Raw genomic sequence first — 19,265 nt, 5'->3', positions numbered from 1 at the left:
CCTGCCTCCCCTCCCTCTCTCCAGCCACCCCCAAACCCTCTACACTGATCGCCTCCACCTTCTATTCAGGATGGAGGAGCCAGGTCGAGCAGGGAGCGTGTCTGGGCTGATGGTGATTTATTCAGTGTTGCAGTCCTGGTCCAGCTGATGACCAGCTTCTAGGGTCATTCTTTGCTCTTCTATAAAATCCCTTTAACGACTTAGTAACTATTGTATCTAAACACTGTCCACAGAAACACGTATTTATGCTGCTTGACTGTGTATTTCAGTCTTCGATGGGCGCTGTCTATATACACACATATGTGCGAATCGCCAAAAACGAGATATAAAGAAAACAAAACATCTCTGTTGCTTAAATTTGCCTCCCGTTTCAACAAGAATCCCTGTTTTCACAAATGCGAAGGGCATCTGTTTGACAAAACATTTGTGCTTGGTACTATCCCAAAGGCACCGGTTCTGCCTGCTCCTGGAGCAATGACATCTCAGGAGCTGGGTTACAGGGAACGCGTCTTGCTTTCGGTGACACTGTTCAATCGGCGCTTCCTCGCTCTGTCCGAATCCCGTTCTGCCTGAAGAGGAGAGCCAGTCTGCCTTCCCTGGGGGCCAGTGTGCTCGACTACATTCTCACCCTCGAGAACATCAGAAAACCCTGGAACAATGACTGAAGGGCTAAGCAAGACATCCCCTGACGTCGACGTTGAAAAGTCATTCATAAGCAAAGTCACACTCTTCAGCAGAGCATCAGGAGACCTGCGAGTGTTCTGTTCTAGATACTTAATCACGTTGGTGCGAGGCCTGACTCAGTCCTTGGTAGAAGCGTTTCAGGCCGGTTCCGTAAACCCCACGCCAGTGCCGAGGGGCCTCCAAACAATGACGGGCTGGGTTCTTCCGCACATTGTCGCATGGCTCCCATGGCCTCCACTGCTCAGCAAGCGACCAGGGCAGCTCTCAGGCACACAGGTCTGTCCCACTGGCCCTCCTCTCCTGGGGTTTAAAAACGTGTGCCTTAGCCCTGGCGCTGTGGCTCGGTTGGCTGGAGCATCGTCTCAGACACCAAAGGGTTGTGGGTTCAATTCCTGGGCGGGGCACATCCTCAGTCGGGTGCATATAGGAGGCAACCAATCGATGTTTCTCTCTCACATCAATGTATGTTTTCCTCTCTCTTTCTTTCCCTTCCTCTCGCTCTAAAAATCAATGGGAACATATCCTTGAGTGAGAATTGAAAAAAAAAAGTGTGCCTTAAAGAACAACATTATTCAGTGCTAAAAAGAAATGAGCTATCGAAGCCACAGAAAGACATGGAGGCACCATAAATGAACAGTGCCAAGCGAGGGGACAGTCTGGGAAGGCTGAGTCCTCACGAGCCCAGCTATGCGACACTCTGCAAAAGGCAGAACTACAGAGAGGTACAAAAATCAGTGGAGCCAAGGATTCCAGGCGGGGGTGCGGGGCAGGGGGTATCCATGGGCAGAGCGTAAAGGATTTTTAGGGTGGCGAAACGACTCTGTATGCTGCCCTGAAGCTGGACACAGGGCATTACGCATCTGTCAAAACTCACAGAATATGCAGCACAGAGTAAACCCTAAAGTAAACTGTGGACTTTAGTACACAGCGATGTAGCAATATGGGCTCCTCAACTGTAACAAATATGCTACACAAATGCCAGATTTTAATAATAGGGGAAACTGTGTGTGTCTGGGAACTCCGTGTACTTTCTGCTCAATTTTTTGTAAACCTAGAACTACTCTTAACAATTCAGGTTTATTTTTTAAAAAGCTATGAACACCACAGGAGATCACCTAGTTGGGGGACTTACGTCACACAAAGGCCAGAGAGCATTTTTCTCCTCCTGTCTTCTTTTGGAGGGGCACACACACACACACGGCTTGCTACGTTTCTCTGCTGGAGCCGTCCCCGCATCAGAACAAGAGGAGGGCTCTCGCCCAGCCCTGGACTGCAGGCCCAGCCCCGGGCTTTGCACATGGGGCAGCCACTATCTCTTTTGGCTTCATTAAGATTCATTCCCAGCAGGCTCTGCATGGGACGCTGGCACGTCGGTTTGCCTTGGCTGCTGAGGGGCTACACAGGCTTATGTGCCGCTTGCGTGAGGGCTTCAGTTATTTTTAGGCACCAGCTAATCCATTAACTGCATAATGCTGCTGCTGATGACTCACAGAACACAGCAGTCACATTAAAAAAATAGTGGAATGAAAGAAAAGCCATCAATAAACGTGCAGTAAGCACATCATAATCACATGTTGTGTGAGTGAACACACACACACACACACACCCCCCCAGGACAGTCGGGAGAAGGAAATGGCACTGAATATTAAGCAGTCACCGCGGTGGCAAAGGAAAGCAGTCACTCCAGGAGGATCTGGGAAGGGAAGCGACAGACAGTCCTACTAACATAAGGAGCTCGGCAGTTAGGAGAGAAGCAGTCCAAGAAAAGTGTCACCTCAGAGCACTTTACAAATAAGATTTACTACAATTCTTCTGAGCAAATCTGTGTACTCTTCAGAAAAGTCGAGGCCTGGGGAGCATGAGAGAGGGAGATGGGGAGGCTGCTCACATGCAGAACATTGTTTGCCGGATGGAAGCTGAAGGCGGCCCAGGTGGGGCCGTCCTGGGTGGGACTCGCCTAGGGGCATGCTGCAGGAGAGGCCCAGGAGCCCCTGTCTGCCTGGGTCCTCTTACTGATGGGGAGGACTAGACCACCCATCCATCCCTCCAGTCCAGCGCAGGCTCAGGGAAACAGCATGTACCCCTCACACGCTGAAGTAGCTGGGTGGGTGCCCCTGGGCCGCTCGCGGGGACATGCCACAGGAACGCAGGCGGGGTAGAAACAGCTCACTGCGCTCACTGGAAAAGTTAAGCCTTCTCCCTAGGCTCTTCTAAAGTGTCTCTCCTTCCATAAACTCTTTATAGAGCACAAAGCCTTTTATTTATTTTTCAGACGCTAACCATTTCCCTTCTCGGTGTCAACGTCACCGAAGTGAGGCAGGGAAGCACATTACCATTGTTGAGGGCCTACTACGTGCTACATAGTGTGCTGGTTCCTTTGAAAACATTTTCTTTAATTCTTACAACAACTCCCATGATCTCCACTAAACCAAGAATGGAAGGCCTGGATATAATTTGCACGATACATTATTTGTGCAATAATTTGTAAAAGATTTGCACAAGGCCCCAGTGCGACGGATGGCGGAGGAGAGGTTCGGACTGAGGTCTTTCCAGCTCCAGGTCCCACATTCTCCTACCAGCGAACCTGCTTCCCACCCAAGCAGGCGAAGCTCCACACTCAGGAACTGTTGAGGGGCACTGGTTCCCACGCTCATGCTATTGCCTGGGATCCCTTCTGGGGCTCGCCACAGGCTTATGGGCTCAAACCTGAAGAATATTAAATGGACTAAATTTGGGAGGGATGCTCCGAGAGAAGTGATCCTACTGCCCCTTGGGGATCTGGACCAGGATCACCAGGGCTGAGAGGGCGGCACATGGTAGCAGAGACGCAGAGTGACCGCAGAGAGGCCTCGTGGGCAGCGTACAGCTGGAAGGGACAGCGCCGGGGGTGGGCACCTGGGGTGCAACAGAAATGCCATGTTGGGTATGACAAGCCACAGGGATGGTGACGAATACGGGAAAGTATTTGTCCTATGCCGCCTAGTCTGGCGCTTCAGCTGGAAGCAACACTGGAGGCGTCTTTGAACAGTAATAATCAGAAAATCAGCCCCTTAAAAATAACTGCCAAGATAAAACCCCCGTTTCACACAGGCTGGCTTTAGCTTTAGTTCCCACGAGGTCTACGGTGGATCATGAGCACGAGGACAGGGGAGGCTCCCTCCACGGCCCTGGGGGTTCTGGTGTCCACGCAGGTAAATTCACAAGGGCTGCTCTGCAGGGCGGGAAGGAAGCCCAGGGTTCCAGGACAAGGGGCCCATGGTATTACTAGGTATAAGGAGGCATTTGTCTTGAGATGAGAAAAACAGCAGCTCAGAGAGGTAAAACAACTGGTCTCTCAGCTGACCAGCACCCAGGCTCCTGGCTTTCTCTACACCACAGGGCCTCCGCCGGGATCCTGCTGTAGGTTGTATAAGGTCAAGCTTCCCTGTGGCTCTCCAACCCTGTAGGACTTACGCCTGGGTCCACGAAACCATCTAGAGTGGAAAAATCAGTCCTGCTCCCACAACTTCCCCAATCAAATTTGTGATTTTGCTAATTAAGTTAAACGATTTGCATATTTCTAATCTCCCTGTGGGTGCAAGGGTTAGCGATATCTAACCAGTTGGAAAGACATGGGCTGGTTCTCCAGACTGCGGGGGGGGGGGGGGGGGGGGGGAGCTCTCACAGTGACACGATCACAGGGGCGAGCACTCTGTCCTTGGAACGCAAATTAAATCCAGACGTTAGCTCTCTCTCTGAGTCTCCACCGAGTCTGCTCCTGTCACTGTGGCAAACACAGCTGGTGGAGTATTTTCGCTGTGATGATGTCAGCCTGTTTCTGATAGGCTTCTAGCTAGAGGGACAAATCACTGGTTGTGCGAGGGCCCTGCACTTGGTGTCTACAACAGCCCTCACCGTTCTTTGCAGAAGCCCTTCCCAGCATGCAGCCCAGCCACACAGGGGCCGTCCTGACAGACCTGCGAACAGGCTGTGACAAATATTCCACCTTCTAATTTGCACCTTGGCTGTCAGCAAAGAGACGAGTGGTCTGGCTACGGGAAGGAAATGAGACTTGGCCTGGAAGCCAATTTCTCTACCGTTTAAGCGTTCATTCTGCAAAGTATCAAGCAGGGAAAACACAGAGATGCTTGTGTCCTCCCCAAGGCCTGCCAAGTCCATTTGAAACCTGTGAGCTCTGGTGTGAGAGGCTGCCAGGGCCTTGGAGATGCAGCCCATGGCTGGAGCTGCTCTTTATTCTCAAGTTGAAAGAGATGCTGGTAAGGAATCAGTAGTGTTTCATAAATCACACCTCTTTCCATTCCTACCTCTGTGCACCCTAACGCTTTAAGGATTGAAAAAAAGTACCATGAAAAACACATTTATTTTTCATTCTTGTTTATTTTCTACGCTTCACCTGGGGGCTGTTAAAGGCCAGCTTTGCTAAAGAGAATTCCTTTTTTTCCTGCTAGGACCCACCTCAATTCATGGAGGAAGGTCACAGGGAGCAGCAGTTACAGATGGGCAGTGAGTTCTAAATAATAATGCCGTTTAAAAAAACCTTGACTTTTGCCCTTTCTTTGAATTGTAACTTTGGGAAATCTTTTGTGGGCCTCACCAAAGGGTCTAAGTCTAAGTGGCACTGCACCATGAAAAAGGAAAGTATTTGGGGCTAAAAGCTCTTGGCAAGGCAAGTCCCTTGACGTTGTGCAAGATCCCACATCCGGTCACTCACAGGCAGTTCCGGAAAACACTTTGGAAAACTGGCCTCCCCCCGCCTCACTTGATCTTTTAAAAATATACTTAAAACAATTCAAACCATTATCTAGTTTGTCTTGTTTTGTTTGTTTTACTTTCTGTGAACATCCCAACTATCAGCTAAGCGTTGACCTTTTTCCAACTCAAACCTGAAGGAGGCGCTGTCACATCCAAGAGTTTCAAAGTCCCTGAGAAACATTCCCAGAGAGTGGGCTCGACCGCCAGGAACGTTCCTGCGAGGCCTAAGCTGTGCGACTCCAGCAGCCGGGGCAGTGTAGCTGCTGTTTCATATAATGGGCTGTGGAATCCCAGAGATGTGAGAGATGAAAAGGGTGGACTGAAGGAGCCCAGGGACATTATAAGAGAGTTAATCGTAGTTCTAGCTTTTAACATGAGTCAGCTTGGCTGCCTATGACCCCCGGGGCTCCTATTTACCACAGCCCGAGAGCGCGCCTGGGACAGCCCTGACTTCTCCGTGTGTATGAACCACGCCTTTTATTTTCTGTGTTCTGCTGCTCTGACATCTGGGGGCCTTGCTAACTCTGGAGGGACTGTCCCTCTCAGAATCAGTTAATTCCTAGAGATAGCCACCAACTCCACCGCGCAAACCACCCACCCACACCCTCAGCCACCTCCTCAACCAGGTTCACACTCCAGGCCACTGCCCACCTGCCCGAGTCACACCACAGCAGGTACCCAACAACCGGGGGGGGGGGGGGGGCGTCCACTGAAATTACGCAAACTAGCCAATCCTAAACAGGCTCACCCCGTCTCACCCATTTCCCCCCATGGAAACCACAATAAGGGTTCCTGCCCCCTTTCTCCCCACTCCCTCTCCTCCTGACTGACCCTTGTGCTTCCCTGCGTTGCCCCACATGGCATGTCGCCTGCCTCTTGGGATCTATGAGTGCGAGAAAACTGTTTTCACTGGCCGTTGTCCCCTCATCGGTCGGCCCTGTCACGACTGAACAGTAATAAAACCTGCATTTTAAACACAGATGTTGGTATGGGAGGTGTGACTCTGGGCATCTAACGCCCTTACCGGACCAGCAATGTCTTTTCCTGGGGAATAAAGGGCCTCAAACCCGCAGCCTCTCTCAGTCAGGTTCCCAGCTGAACCACAGAATAAAAGCATAACCGAGTGGAGATTTTCTTAAATTGTCCTGAGGACGGGACCTGACTAGCCTCACTCTAGATGCAGAATTAGTTAGTTCACTACAAACAGCAGATGTCTTGGGGCTTAATTCTCTTAAGAATCTCCTTAGAGAAGATTTGGAGCCTGAAGTCTAGGTATAAATGAAAACCTTGTGTTTTCCCCACAGTGCGGGCGAGTCTGGGCCCTGGAAGTTCATCTTGCCAGGAAATGAGGAAGGCGGTGGGGCGACCCCGCCTGTGACCTGGGCGAACATTACCTGTGCCCGGTGCTCCCCGACGGCGAACTGGATCACAGCGACGCCGGGGCTGTGGCTGTCCTCAATCCTCTCCACGGTGCTGGAGTCGATCTTCAGGTCGCTGCTGATCTCGGCGCTCTGGATGAAGTCTTCCGTTTTCAAGTCCTCCACCTTTTTCAGCTCCCCGTTGGCCAACTGGATGATGGAGCCTTTCATGAAGTAGGGGGGCAGCGTCGGGGGAGCTGCCGCCGGGGACGCCACGGACTGCACCAGCGGCAGGTGGATCTGGGCCTGCACCATGGCCGGGTAGGCGGCCTGGCTGACCAGGGCCTCTGGGCTGAAGTTCTCGCTCTTGGGAAGGGCGGTGGTGACGAACGAGTGAGGCACTGCTGCAAACTGGGGCGACGACGTGACTATCGCGGAGGCTGCTCCGGATCCCTCTACGTCAGCACTGCCAACCGGGATGAGCAGGGGCTGGGTGCCGGGGATGACCAGGTGCTGGGGCAGGCCGCCGGCATATGTGATCGCCTGCTGCTGGCCGCTCAGGTAGCCGATGACAGGCGGCTGGGTCCCTGCGTAGAAGGCTGTGGCTGGCAGTCCCACTGGGAGTGGCTCCGAAGCGCTGTGTGTGGTCTGAATGACCGTGTGGGGTGACAGCGTGGCCACGGCGGCGGCCTTCACGCCTTCGGGGCCCAGAGCCTGTTGGGGTGAGAGCGCGTAGGGCCGATGCCCGGGCTTCCCCAAGTGCAGGCCACTTTTGTCGTTGAGGGTCGAGGGGGAGGCCTCGCGGTGCGTGACCGGCTGCACTTCCAGGTCGGGCACGGGGGTGTTGCTGTTGGGCAGGACCATCACAGAGGCCCGCACCCCTGCGGAGTCCCGACTGCCGTAATCGGAGGGGCTGGGGTGCACCACCACGTGCCTGGACTCGTAGGGGTGAGGCGCCGGCTTGCCGCCGGCCTTCGCCAGGCCCAGGTCGGCCGAGGCGGGGGCCCCGTACCTCCGGCCCTTCTCCATCTCCCCGTTGAGCATCTCCTTGGCCTGCATGGCCTGCTGCAGCCTGCTGCTCTCGGCTTTCTTGGTGGCCTCCCGAGCGACAAAGTGGCCGCCAGAGTCGGTGTATTGCACTACGACCTGGGGGGAGGGCCCCAGGGTGATCGTGTGTGGGATCATCGTCGGGTGGGGGTGGAGGTGGACAGGGACGGCCGGGGGAGAGGCCGAGCGCCCTGCGTTCTGCGGAGAGCCGGCAATGTGGACGTACTGGTTCTGCTGGGTGGGTGGCGGGGACCCTGGCGCGATGAGCCCGGGCGTCCTGCCTAAGTGCTGCTGCTGCTCAGCCTTGTGGGCCGAGGCCTGGCTCAGGCTGCCCATGCTGGCCAGCAGAGTGGAATAGGCCTCCAGCTGGGACCGCTGGGACGGAGTGGCGGCCCCCACGGCAGAGGCCACCGCACTGGTGACGGGGCTGGCCGTTGGGGAGATCAGCTGTGAAGGGATGAATCCCGTGTAGGGCCCGCTGTACTGGGAGGACCCGATAAACTGGAAAGTGTGCGGCAGGTGAGCATACTGCACGGGAGACACCGGAGTCCCTGACTGCGGCGGGGGGTACGCCGTGGGGAGCGTGCTGCTCGCGGGGACAGACCTGGGCGCGCTGGGTGGGGAGTAGTCCAGCCCCGTGGACAGCGCTTTGTGTAAACCTAACCCCTGTTGTAAACCAAGCTCCACCGAAGTCCCCGCGGGGCCGTGCCTCCCACCCCCGTGACCTCGGCCACCAGGGTTGCCCGGGAGCCATGCCACGCCCTCCGCCCGGTGGTTGTCGCTGGGCAGGGCGACGGCCTTCTCCTCCGACGGCCGGCTGGTGGCGGGGATCTCGCGCTTCTTGGGAGGCAGGCATTCGTTGCTCCGCTCTTGGTTGGATTTCATTTTTCGCCGTCCCCCCTCCACGGTGACTGTTTCACTGTCTGGCTGGCTCTGATTTTAGTCTGATAAACGGAAAGTCACATTTGATTTCTGTAGGGGATCCAGGCTCTTCATGAGGAATCATCTCCCCGTGGGTGCGGTCGGCCAGCGGCAGCTCTGGAATCTGGGGAAAGGAAAAGGGCAGTGAGTGAGGGGGCGAGGGAGGGGGTGAGAGGGGGAAGGGGGGGTGAGGGAAGGGGCGGGAAGGGGAAGGGGGGGCGAGAGGCGGGAAATCAGACCAGCAAGGGACACCCGGCACCGCCGAGACCAGGCTGTGCTGTCCACGTAAACTCCAAAACCCCGACTCTCGCCCTCGCATTAGAACAGGTGACACCGTTCTTCTTGGACAGCACGTCAGGAAGATTATTAAGGCGTCGAGAGCAAGTCAAAACTTAAAGCAGATGCCTTTTAATGAAGTTAACAGCTCCCCTAAGACACGCTGCTCGGTGCCTCTCTCCTTTCCTTCCTCTGTTCTTATCAGAAGGTAGACAATGTGTTGCTTAAGTGTCCTTTTCAAAAATGCTGGTCCCACTCCTCACCTCTTCTTTACTTTGTTGGAAAAAATCAAATGAAACCCAGAGGGAGCACGACACCAGTGACCGTCCCCCAGGCCCTGCCCTCAGAGCTGGGCCCTGGGGAGCAGTCAGGAGAGAGAGCCCTGAATGGATCTGCACGTCACCTCTGAATCCCATCTCTCAGAGCCACCACTCAAAGACCCCCTGACTCTGGGTCCATCCTAACTTGACAGAAATTCCCTCTTCCCTAACACACATGCGCGCACACACACACACGCACAACATGCACATGCTGGCTCAGCAGAGGCAGCCAGAAGTAATCCTGTTCTCTATACGTTTCCAAAGAATCCCCAGTACAGCCACTCACATGATACCAGGAAACCAAAAGAAATCGGCGAGACATAAAAAGTAAGTATGGCTACAGCTTTTTAAAAAATGCGGTCCTGGGGCAGGTGCACTGCAGGTTCCCTTAACGGCGGTCACACACTTGGTTCATCCCTGACCCTTGCCTTCCCCCCGGGCTCTGAAGGTCCTCTTCACGCCCCCCCTTCTCCTTGGAGAGAGCCAGCCCGCCGCTCACCCTCGGACGAATCAGGCCTGTGCGCTCAACTCCAGCACACCAGCCGCGAGCCTGGGGCCAGTTCTCGCCGACACGTATCTCAGTCTCCCAGTGACCACTGACTTCCGAGTCACCACGGCTGTGGGCGCAAAGACATGCCCGCCTGGCAGGAGGCAGAGCATCAGAGGAAGCCCCTGGAGCCAGGCTGACAGGCGGCAGGTGTGTGCGCCCCCTACAGGCAGCGGCGGGAGACTCGGCCTGTATATCACTAAGGAACATCATCACGAAAGTACAAATGGCACGAGACCAAGTTCCCCAGCAGCAATGACTATGATCAGGGGTGTGTGTGTGTGTATATGTGTGTGTGTGTGTGTGTGTGTATATATATATATCTGATATATATATGATCAGGTGCATATATATATATATATGTGTATAAATATATATATATATACAAGAACTGTATGAGCTCCCATATATATATACACCTGATCATATGTATATATATTGAAGGCAGAGGTTTAGAAATTTGGTGTCTCAACATCAAAGGACATTTCAATTAAAATAGGGTTTCTCATATGACCAGAGGCACTTTCAAGACCAGGGCAGAAAAAAATAAAAAGACCTAAAATATTAATGCTGAAGAAATATCGGTGTCAAAAGAGTAACGTCAATTATGTAACCTCCCGACCTGCAGCTCTTTAACGTCCTAGGTAACTGTTCTGCATAGACTTCTCTTATAAAGAGTGCGCCACATAATTCACACCCAACACTCGCAAATCGATTAAAACGACAGTGCTATTTTCAAAACAATGACACAATAAAATTAAGCTGCAATGCATCAGAAACAGCTGCCCTTTTTGGCTGCTTAAAAAGTACTGATAATGATCTTTCACCTAGAGATTACAAGAGTTATTCTTGAGAACAAGAACTGTATGAGCTCCCATATTCCCATACCAACTAGCAAAGAAAAGTTATATAGATCTACTCAAAGCCCACCCCCTTCCATACGCCCCCTGCTGGCTCCACAGTAGCACTGATCCAATAAAACCCCACAGGATTTCATTAAAGATGTTCATGCAAAAGCAGTATGTCAGAATCTGAAATGAGAACATTTACATATAGTAGGCCCAGCCAGTACGGGAATAGGTTAATTAGCCCAAGGCAGCTTCAGGGAAGAAAAAGCAGCAGCAGCAAAGTCCTTTCAAAGCCAAGCAAAATGTCAAACACATTCAGAAAGGGGTCCAATAGCACTGCAAATGTAAAATTCCCCATACAACTGAATGCACAATATACAAAACTAGAAAACTCTTCTGAAGGTACTTTTCAAAGAACCCAGTTTGGACAAGAATGCCGACTTGGCTCTCAGTAGTGCCTTGGTTTGTTTACATTGCTGATTAAGAGCTGGTCTTCTGCTAATGGACCACTAAGACTTGGCCTTGACAAACAAATTCATATATTTTCTTTAAAAAAGTTAACCGCCCTGCCGGGAGTGGCTCAGCGGTTGAGCATCGACCTAGGATCCAGGCGATCAGGGTTCGATTCCCGGTCAGGGCACATGCCCAGGTTGTGGGCTGCAGCCGATCAATGACTCTCTCATCATTGATGTTTCTATCTCTCCCTCTCCCTCCCTCTCTCTGAAATCAATAAAGATATATTTAAAAATAAATAAAAAAATAAAATAAAAAAGTTAACCATTGATAAACATCATTTCCAGGTAATAACAATAATGATAAATTAAAGATGTAAAGATTGACACTGAAATGCAGCAAAAAGGGCCAGACTGATAAAAATATCCACCCATTCTCCTCCCACATCTAGAAGGACCATGTCTCCTATTACCAGGGCAGCTTGGAGGAGACGAGGGCCTAGTTCTGGGGCATGTGCCCCTTCTCTGTGCTCCGGTATCTGTCCTGTTGGTATCTCCCATCAGAGAGAAACGCTGAAGGTAGAGATTGTGTCTTGCTGCCTTTTCAGTGGACCACCAGGGGGCGCTACAGCATGCCGCCACATCCCTGGTACACTGGGATTGAGGGGGATTTCTGCTTTTAGGGTCTCTTTCCAGCTACAGACAAACGGCCTCTGTGTCCCCAACTGCCTTCTCAGGGCTGAAACACACCAACAACTCAGCTGGGCCCCCGAAGAGTTCACCTCCGGCTGTTCCCGCCACAAAAGAAAGATTTGGAGCCACACGGGACATAAACGCCAAGTTACAAAAGAACCACAAGTGCAGCTCATACTGTTTAAACATTAGAAAAGCTAAAATGGAGGGGGCGCTACTAGATGGATTGAGGCAGGTTTATTTAGAGTTTACTACATACAGTTTGCCTGACAATCGCTGTTCTGAAGACATTTATCTCCAGCATCTTTATATCTACATTTATATGTATCTATCAGTATTTTAAAGTTTAGCTCAGTGGCCTAAGGCCTTGCCATTCCAAGGGTGGCCCCCAGACCAGCAACACCAGCATCCCTAGCAGCTTTGGAAATGCAGAACCTCAGGCCTCTCCCAGGCCTCCTGATTCAGAATCTTTATTCTAATGAGATCCCCCGATGATTCACAGGCCCAGCCCAGCATGGTTTCAGAAACCCAGGTATAAGATTCAGTTTCCTAGTCATAAGCTCCCAAGCATAGTAAACATCTCTGGCCTCCTTCTCATGGAGTAGGTGCTGGGAAACCAGACGAGAGGCTGCACATAAACAATGGATGGAGCCTTGAGGATAAGCAGCTAACACCGAGGTAAAACTCAGCTGTTTCCTTTGGTGTCTCCCAGACCAATATGGTTCTAAATAACAGAAGCTTTTTTTCTTCTGTCTTCAAGAAATATAGGAAAACACACTTTAAAAAGACTATTATACATTTTATACAGGACTCAATTCTCTCCAGGAAGAAAAACAAACTTTAACAAAGGAAGCCACACATATCTTTGCAATAATACAAAAATGACTCCTCCATTACTGTGGATTTAGACTGTTTCAGAAGTGATCAAAAAATAAGATGCCTCTGTGCTGAGAGATGTGCGAACGTATCCCCACTGACTCCAAGTCCTGTAAATAACCGACTGCTCTGAATGGAAGACACTCCTAGAACTGGATACGTTCAGTCCTAAAAATGCATTCCAGGGTCATGGCAATAAACTGGGTTGCTCTGCCCAGCACACCCAGCCCTGAGAGTGGCTCAGTTTGAGTGAAACCCATGACTGCCTCGCATGTATGTCTATGCACAAAGAAACATGGTTACAGTTTAAAGGGGAAAGAATGTGGATTGAGGAGCTTGTGTCAGTTCCGGACAAACCATCTGACCACTTAGGAGACAGAATAACTGGGCCTGGTGGGAGAGGTAACTAGGACATGGCGAGGATTCTGTAAGTCCTGACATGCCAATGTCCTTTCTGTTTCATTTTATTACTAAACTGGAAGATCCATGTGGTGTGCTGGCAAAGGCACTCCACTTAGGTTAAATATTAAAAACAGGCCCAACCCTGACATCTCTGGGGTTTCTGGGATGGAGAAAGGTGGGGTGGATGATGGTGTAACTAGATACCTTCACGGTTGACGGAACAGGCTTGTCCCAAAGAAAGCGGATCACACGTTCATTCATCATTTGCTTTGTTTCTAGTGTGTACAGTGGACCTTAATTGTTTAGTGTCAGCATGGAGCCAATGGTATGCCAGGACTCTATTTTTAGGTCTATTCTGTTCACTACTTTATTAGTGTTTTGGCTATCACTTTCAGAGGCAACAGAAGGCTCGAAGGGATGCTTAATATATTATTGCAATTAATATTCAAATATATCCTCAGAACCTGGAAGTGATGGCACAAAGCCAAGACATTTAAGACTAATGAGAATAAATGTAAATACCTGCCCTTGGTTTCAATAGCTCAATTAATGTAGCAGAGTTGAAGGGAATGGCTCGTCTGAGAATGGTTCCCATGAAAGCGCCTAGGGATTTTTTGTTGGACCATACATTCAATATGAACCAACAGTTTGGTGTGGTGCCGAAAAAGTTGGATTATAAGCTTCATTTAAAAAAACCCACAGTGCTCAGAATGAGGGAATAAATACAGCGATGGTATATGGCATTGGTAAAGTCACAGTTAGAGCACTGAGGCAAGGGGACACTAGCCGAGTGGGGCCTGTCCAGGGTGAAGTGATCAGGTTAGTGAGAGGTCTGGACAAGAGACAGGCAGGTACCTGTAGAGGCAACTGGAGAGGGTGGCCTGGGAAATACAGAAAGAGCTGAGGCCTAACTGCAATGCTCAGATCTATGAAGGGCTGTCTGCAGAAGGCAGGAAAATAGAACCGAGCTTCAAGTGACGTTGATATATACCGTAGAAACTAGCACATAATTAAAAGTGGGCTGGGCTACCTAATGAGGTGGGGATCCCTGAGTCACCTCAGGTGTTGAAGTAGCGTCTGGAGCTTCGAGCTGATGGTCCAAGATAAACTGGCCGGGACCCTTCCCCTGACTGGGTGCCCATGTTCCTTACTTTTGCATTTTTTCCCATCACAGATATTTTGAGACACTGATTCCATCCCGAGTCAAGGTGGCTTATGTCTAGGCCTAGCCTACTTTCCAATATCCTTTGTGACTGTGTCCTCAAAAACTAGTTATTTGTTCTCCCTGCTGTGCCCAGCATGAAGCTTTACTGGGCAGGCCTCTGGGTCCACAATGAGGTGGTTTCTGAAGGGGATGGAGGGCCCCACCCAAGTCCGTTCAGGCCAGAACCCATCTGAGCGGTGAGCTGAGACCTGGCACAACTTTGCAGAACAGGGTGCCTGATAGACCCCAACACACTCAGGTTCCCCTTCTCTGCTCAGCACCCCTGTCACCCAGGATCTTGCTCTTTATAGAAGGGAATAAGCGAGAAAAAAAAGGAATGACAGCTTGTAATCCATGCTAGAAAAAGCCCACACAAGTGCCTAAGGACATAAAGAATAGATAAATAGAAATCTTAGTTTGTATCATTAATCAGAGAGAGTAGTGGATTGAATGGTGGACCCTTAAAAGAGATGCCCATCTGTGTCTTTATTTGGAAAGGGGAAATAGAATTAAGGATTTCGAGATGAGAGGACATCATCCTGAATTATCCAGGTGGGCTCTAAATCCAATGACAAGTGTCCTTATAAGAGAAAAGCAAAGAAAGATGTGAGACACTCACAGACAAGAACACCCTGCGAAGACAGAGGCAGGGAGAAGGGAGTTAGGTGGCCCTAAGTCAAGAACATCTGGAGCCACCAGAAGCTGGAAGAGTCGAGGAAGGGTTCTGCCCCAGAGCCTTCAGCGGGAGCAGGGCCCTGTCGACACTTGATTTCAGACTTCTGGCCCCAGAACTGTAAGAGAACATGTTTCTGTATTTTTTTCTCTGAGAAACAATTGACATGACATTTGAGGGGTACAATGTGTTGGCTTGAGGCATGTATATAGTGCAATATGATTACTACAGTAGCCTCAGCTGACACTTTGATCACATCACAGAATTATAATTTCTTTTTTGTATTGGGAACAATTAAGACTGGTCTCTTAGCAGCTTTGAAATCTATAACACTGTGTGTCGTCTACAATCGCTGTGCTGTGCGTGAGGTCTCCAGGCCTTATTTATCCACTAGTTTCAAGTCTGTACCCTCAAACAACGTCTCCATAACTTCTCCACCCCAGCCCCTGGTAACCACCATTCTATTCTGTTTTTACAAGTGCAGTGGATTTAGATCCCGTGTATAAGTGATATCACACATTATTTGTCCTCTGTCTGATTTATCTCACTTACCATAATGCCCAAGTTTCCATTGTTTTAAGTTACCAAATATGTGGTAATTTGTTACGGCAGTCCTAGGAACAAAGACAAATAGCTTCCATATATTGATCATCAACTATATTCCAAAAACTCTATTTTTAAATCCTCACCCAAGGATATGCTCCCATTGATTTTTGGAGAGAGAGGAAAGGAGAGGGAGAAAGAGAGAGAGGAGATATATACCGTGAAAGAGAAACATAAACCGGTTACCTCCATACCCACCCTGACTGGGGATCAAACCTGCCACCGCTTTGGGGCACAGGATGATGCTCCCACCAACGCAGCCACCCGGCCAGGGTGCCAATAACTATTTATAAACACCTCATTTGCTCCACGCAACAAACTCACGAGGGTTCTATCTTTACCTCTCCACTTTTCAGATGGGAACACTGAGGCTTGGCCAAGGCCTCACAGTCAGAGGGAGAACCAGATGGGAAGCCACTGTCTTGTTCTTCCCAACCACAGTGCTGAGTAAACGGATATGGTGGGATGCACTGCGGTGACGGCACCATGAGAGCAAGTGTCCTCTCCTTTCTCATCTGTGAGAGGGGCAGAATGCCAGGGACAAGAGGGGCTGAACATGCCCAGGGAACCCCGCACCACGCTGAGCACTAACCCTGGACTGAAGCTGGCATGCATGCCATGTGACAGGCTGGGCGGGCTCAGGGAGAGAGATTAGAATCTTTTGACTCCACCTGCAAGTGAGCTGGGACCCCCAGCACCCAGCTCAGTGGCACCCACCCAACTGTGATCCAGGTCACAACAGAGCTGAGACCTCAGAGAGGACGTCCTGCACGGGCCAGACATGGAGAACAGAGGACATTATAACATGCTGTCTACACAAACTCCCTCTCCCTTTAGCGTCACAAAAAGCAAGTTCAAGTGTGCACCAGGGTGCAGGACCCCCGGTCAGCCGCGATGCACACCACACAGGGCTTTCTTTGAGGCAGGGCCTCCCCGGCGGCGGGGACGGCCGCTGCCACTGACAGCTGAGAGGAAGAGCAGGAGAAAACAGGCCTCGCTCTTTATGTTACTAGCACCACAAACAATACTTTTTTTTAGCCCTGTTCATCTATAGATTCTTTTTGGCAATGAGTACAAGTAAACTTAATACAATGGTTAAAAAGTTTGAATTCATCCAAAAGAAAACAGTCCTATCTGGATGCTCCCTGACTCTGCAGCTCTGAGTCCAGAGCAACACATGGACTCGGAGTCACTGCAGATTAAAGGGCCAGAGGGAGTCACTAGAGGGGATCCTGCAGGACACGCAGCTGTGCTGGCATCTGTCACGTAACCACACTGCTGTCTCCCTCATCCCTCAATGGGCTCCGTTATTTGCTACTGTCAGCCTGACGGAGAGATGGGCTTCATCAAGCCTTGGGCGAAGATGCTCTTGGGTTCTCGGCTTCTGCCATTACTGTTCCCAGTCAACACAGTGACAGTGATACTGGGTTCTGTGTTTGTTTTTTTAAAAATATATTTTTATTGATTTCAGAGAGAGAGGAAGGGAGAAGGAGAGAGATAGAAACTACAATGATGAGAGTCATTGATCGGCTGCCTCCTGCACGCCCCCGACTGGGGATGGAGCCCGCAACCCGGGCATGTGCCCTGACCGGGAATCGAGCTTCGACCTCCTGGATCCTAGGTCAATGATCTACCGCTGAGCCACGCCCACTGGACCTGGGCGTGTTCTGAGTGGGTTTTGCCACCCGTGGAAACATGGCATGTCTGTCACGTGGGCGGGGTCCACTGCATGGGGCCATGACACATGTGTGTGTGCAGGGACAGGCCTGCTGGGGATAGGGTATGAAGGAGGAGGGAAGAGGGCCGAGGCCTGCAGCTGAGCTGGGCTGGGCTGGGCTGTCCAGGGAAGCTGGCCGCCCACGGGGAGTGTCGCTGCGGTGTCCGGGTAGCCAGTGTCCTCTGGCAGCCTGCCTGCGCTGGGATTCCTGGAAAGGCTCAAGATGGAAAAATAATCACTCAGAGGGATAACCATCTGAGCTGAAACTGGTCCCAAATGAATCGTCCAACAGAGGCTGAGCTTGAGGTTTTCAGAAAGGCGGGAAATGCCTTTCTGTCAAGACCTTCCCTGGCTCAGTACAAGAGCAAACACCTCTCTTTCAAGAGGCGGGCGAGCCAGATCGGCTGCCCCGGGCGCCCACGCCTGTTTTGCCTCCACTCCCGAGTGCCAGTTCCACAGGCACTTCCCACCCTGTCCAGTGGTTCCCATCCCACCGCAGTGAGCTGTTCTCAGGGTGCAGGCAGGCCCCCCAGTGGTCTCCCCCTCAGGCTGCTGTGATGCGGGGCAAAGAGCGGGCCACACGCACAGTTAGAACTGTCACTCTTGACTCTCAATTTAATGTTCTTAGCACTCTAGTGATGTATCTCACTACAGAATTCAGTAAGCATTCACATCCATTGGCATATTTGAATTATCAAGATACAGTATTAATATTACTCTCATCAACCCTGATAGGAAGGTAACGTATTATTAGTACGGCTAATAAGAAGGGCACAGAGAGTCGTAGAAAGAATAGGCTATAGAGTAGGTAGAGTACAGGTTGGAAATCTGGCTTCACCCTCGACTGCATATGTAATTTTTTAATGTAATTTTTATTTGACTCAAAATTAAACATGCGCCCAGTTTAGGGAGGCCAGTGTTTCACCAGTGTGTAACCCTGTAATTGACATCTCTGCCTATAAGTGGGGAGGGATTAATAGGCACAGAGCCCGGCATAATGTACACACTCAGTAAATGGCAGCTAGTGCAGTTACAATTCAGCCAGTGCTTCCTGGTGAGTGCCCAGTTTTCACTCGCACTTGCTGCTGCTAGCCTCTCCGGGTTCAACACAAAACCTCCAAACTATCAATCCCTCCAAGCACCTGGTTCCCCGCCCATACTGATTTACACAAAAAAGAAAGTTACAGATGTTTGATAATTTATTTTCTTTCTCCAGCCAATCGATGGGATTATATTTATAATAGCTTCCAATGCACAGGCCCCCATTCACACCAAAAAGCAGGAAAGCAACGCAACATATATAAGCAGAATGAACAGAAAGGTCAGATGTAAACTCAAGCCTGGCATTTCTCGGCAAGGGTTAAGTGTAATGGTTCCTTGCTCCACTCTGCCTGCTTTTCCACAATACTTCTTGGATGAGTAATTTCCAAAAGGCACGGTGGGGAAATGTAGACTCTTCTCTCCATGTCCCACAGGGAAGGCTGCCAGCTGTCTGCTCACACGCGCTCTCCTAAGCTTTGCTACACATCACAAAGCAAAACCCAGCAGCAGCAAGAGGGGGCCTGGTCTGTTCTAAGGCCACGAGGGGACTGGATCTCCGAGAGATTAGATGGCCCAGGTCTATGAACATGAAACATCTCCATCCAGTCAGGAAAATGCCTTTCTGGAACTGAGGCATTCTGAGAGGGTCTTAAACTGTTCATTGCCCTTGTGTGGCTGACGAAAGGGAAGCTGAAGCCCATGGACCATCTATACGCTAACGTGTCATTCCTCCAGGGCTGTGTCACGTCGGCTCGCCTTCTGTGGCAGTCGCACAGTCTCTGGGACACTGTGCACCTTTTTAATCCCCTTGACCACAAAGGCCCTGAGACCTCCTGACACCCACCTCCCCA

At 50.8% G+C, this 19,265-nt stretch overlaps 1 protein-coding gene across 1 annotated transcript in view; it reads right to left on the bottom strand.

Annotated features, from left to right (window-relative positions):
• The window catches only part of ATXN1 (ataxin 1), a 365,190-nt gene that overhangs the window by 1,918 nt on the left and 344,007 nt on the right, over positions 1-19,265 (bottom strand). The window contains exon 7 of the mRNA XM_016205295.2: positions 6,831-8,886. Coding sequence (XP_016060781.2) covers positions 6,831-8,726 — 1,896 coding nt within the window. The 5' untranslated portion in view covers positions 8,727-8,886. The remainder of the gene's footprint in view (positions 1-6,830; positions 8,887-19,265) is intronic.

This window comes from Miniopterus natalensis, chromosome 9 (genome assembly GCF_054644295.1).
Source record: "Miniopterus natalensis isolate mMinNat1 chromosome 9, mMinNat1.hap1, whole genome shotgun sequence".
In the NCBI taxonomy this organism is placed as follows: Eukaryota; Metazoa; Chordata; class Mammalia; order Chiroptera; family Miniopteridae; genus Miniopterus; species Miniopterus natalensis.
The sequence above is the reverse complement of the archived record's forward strand: the minus strand, read 5'-3'. Positions and strand labels throughout refer to the sequence as shown.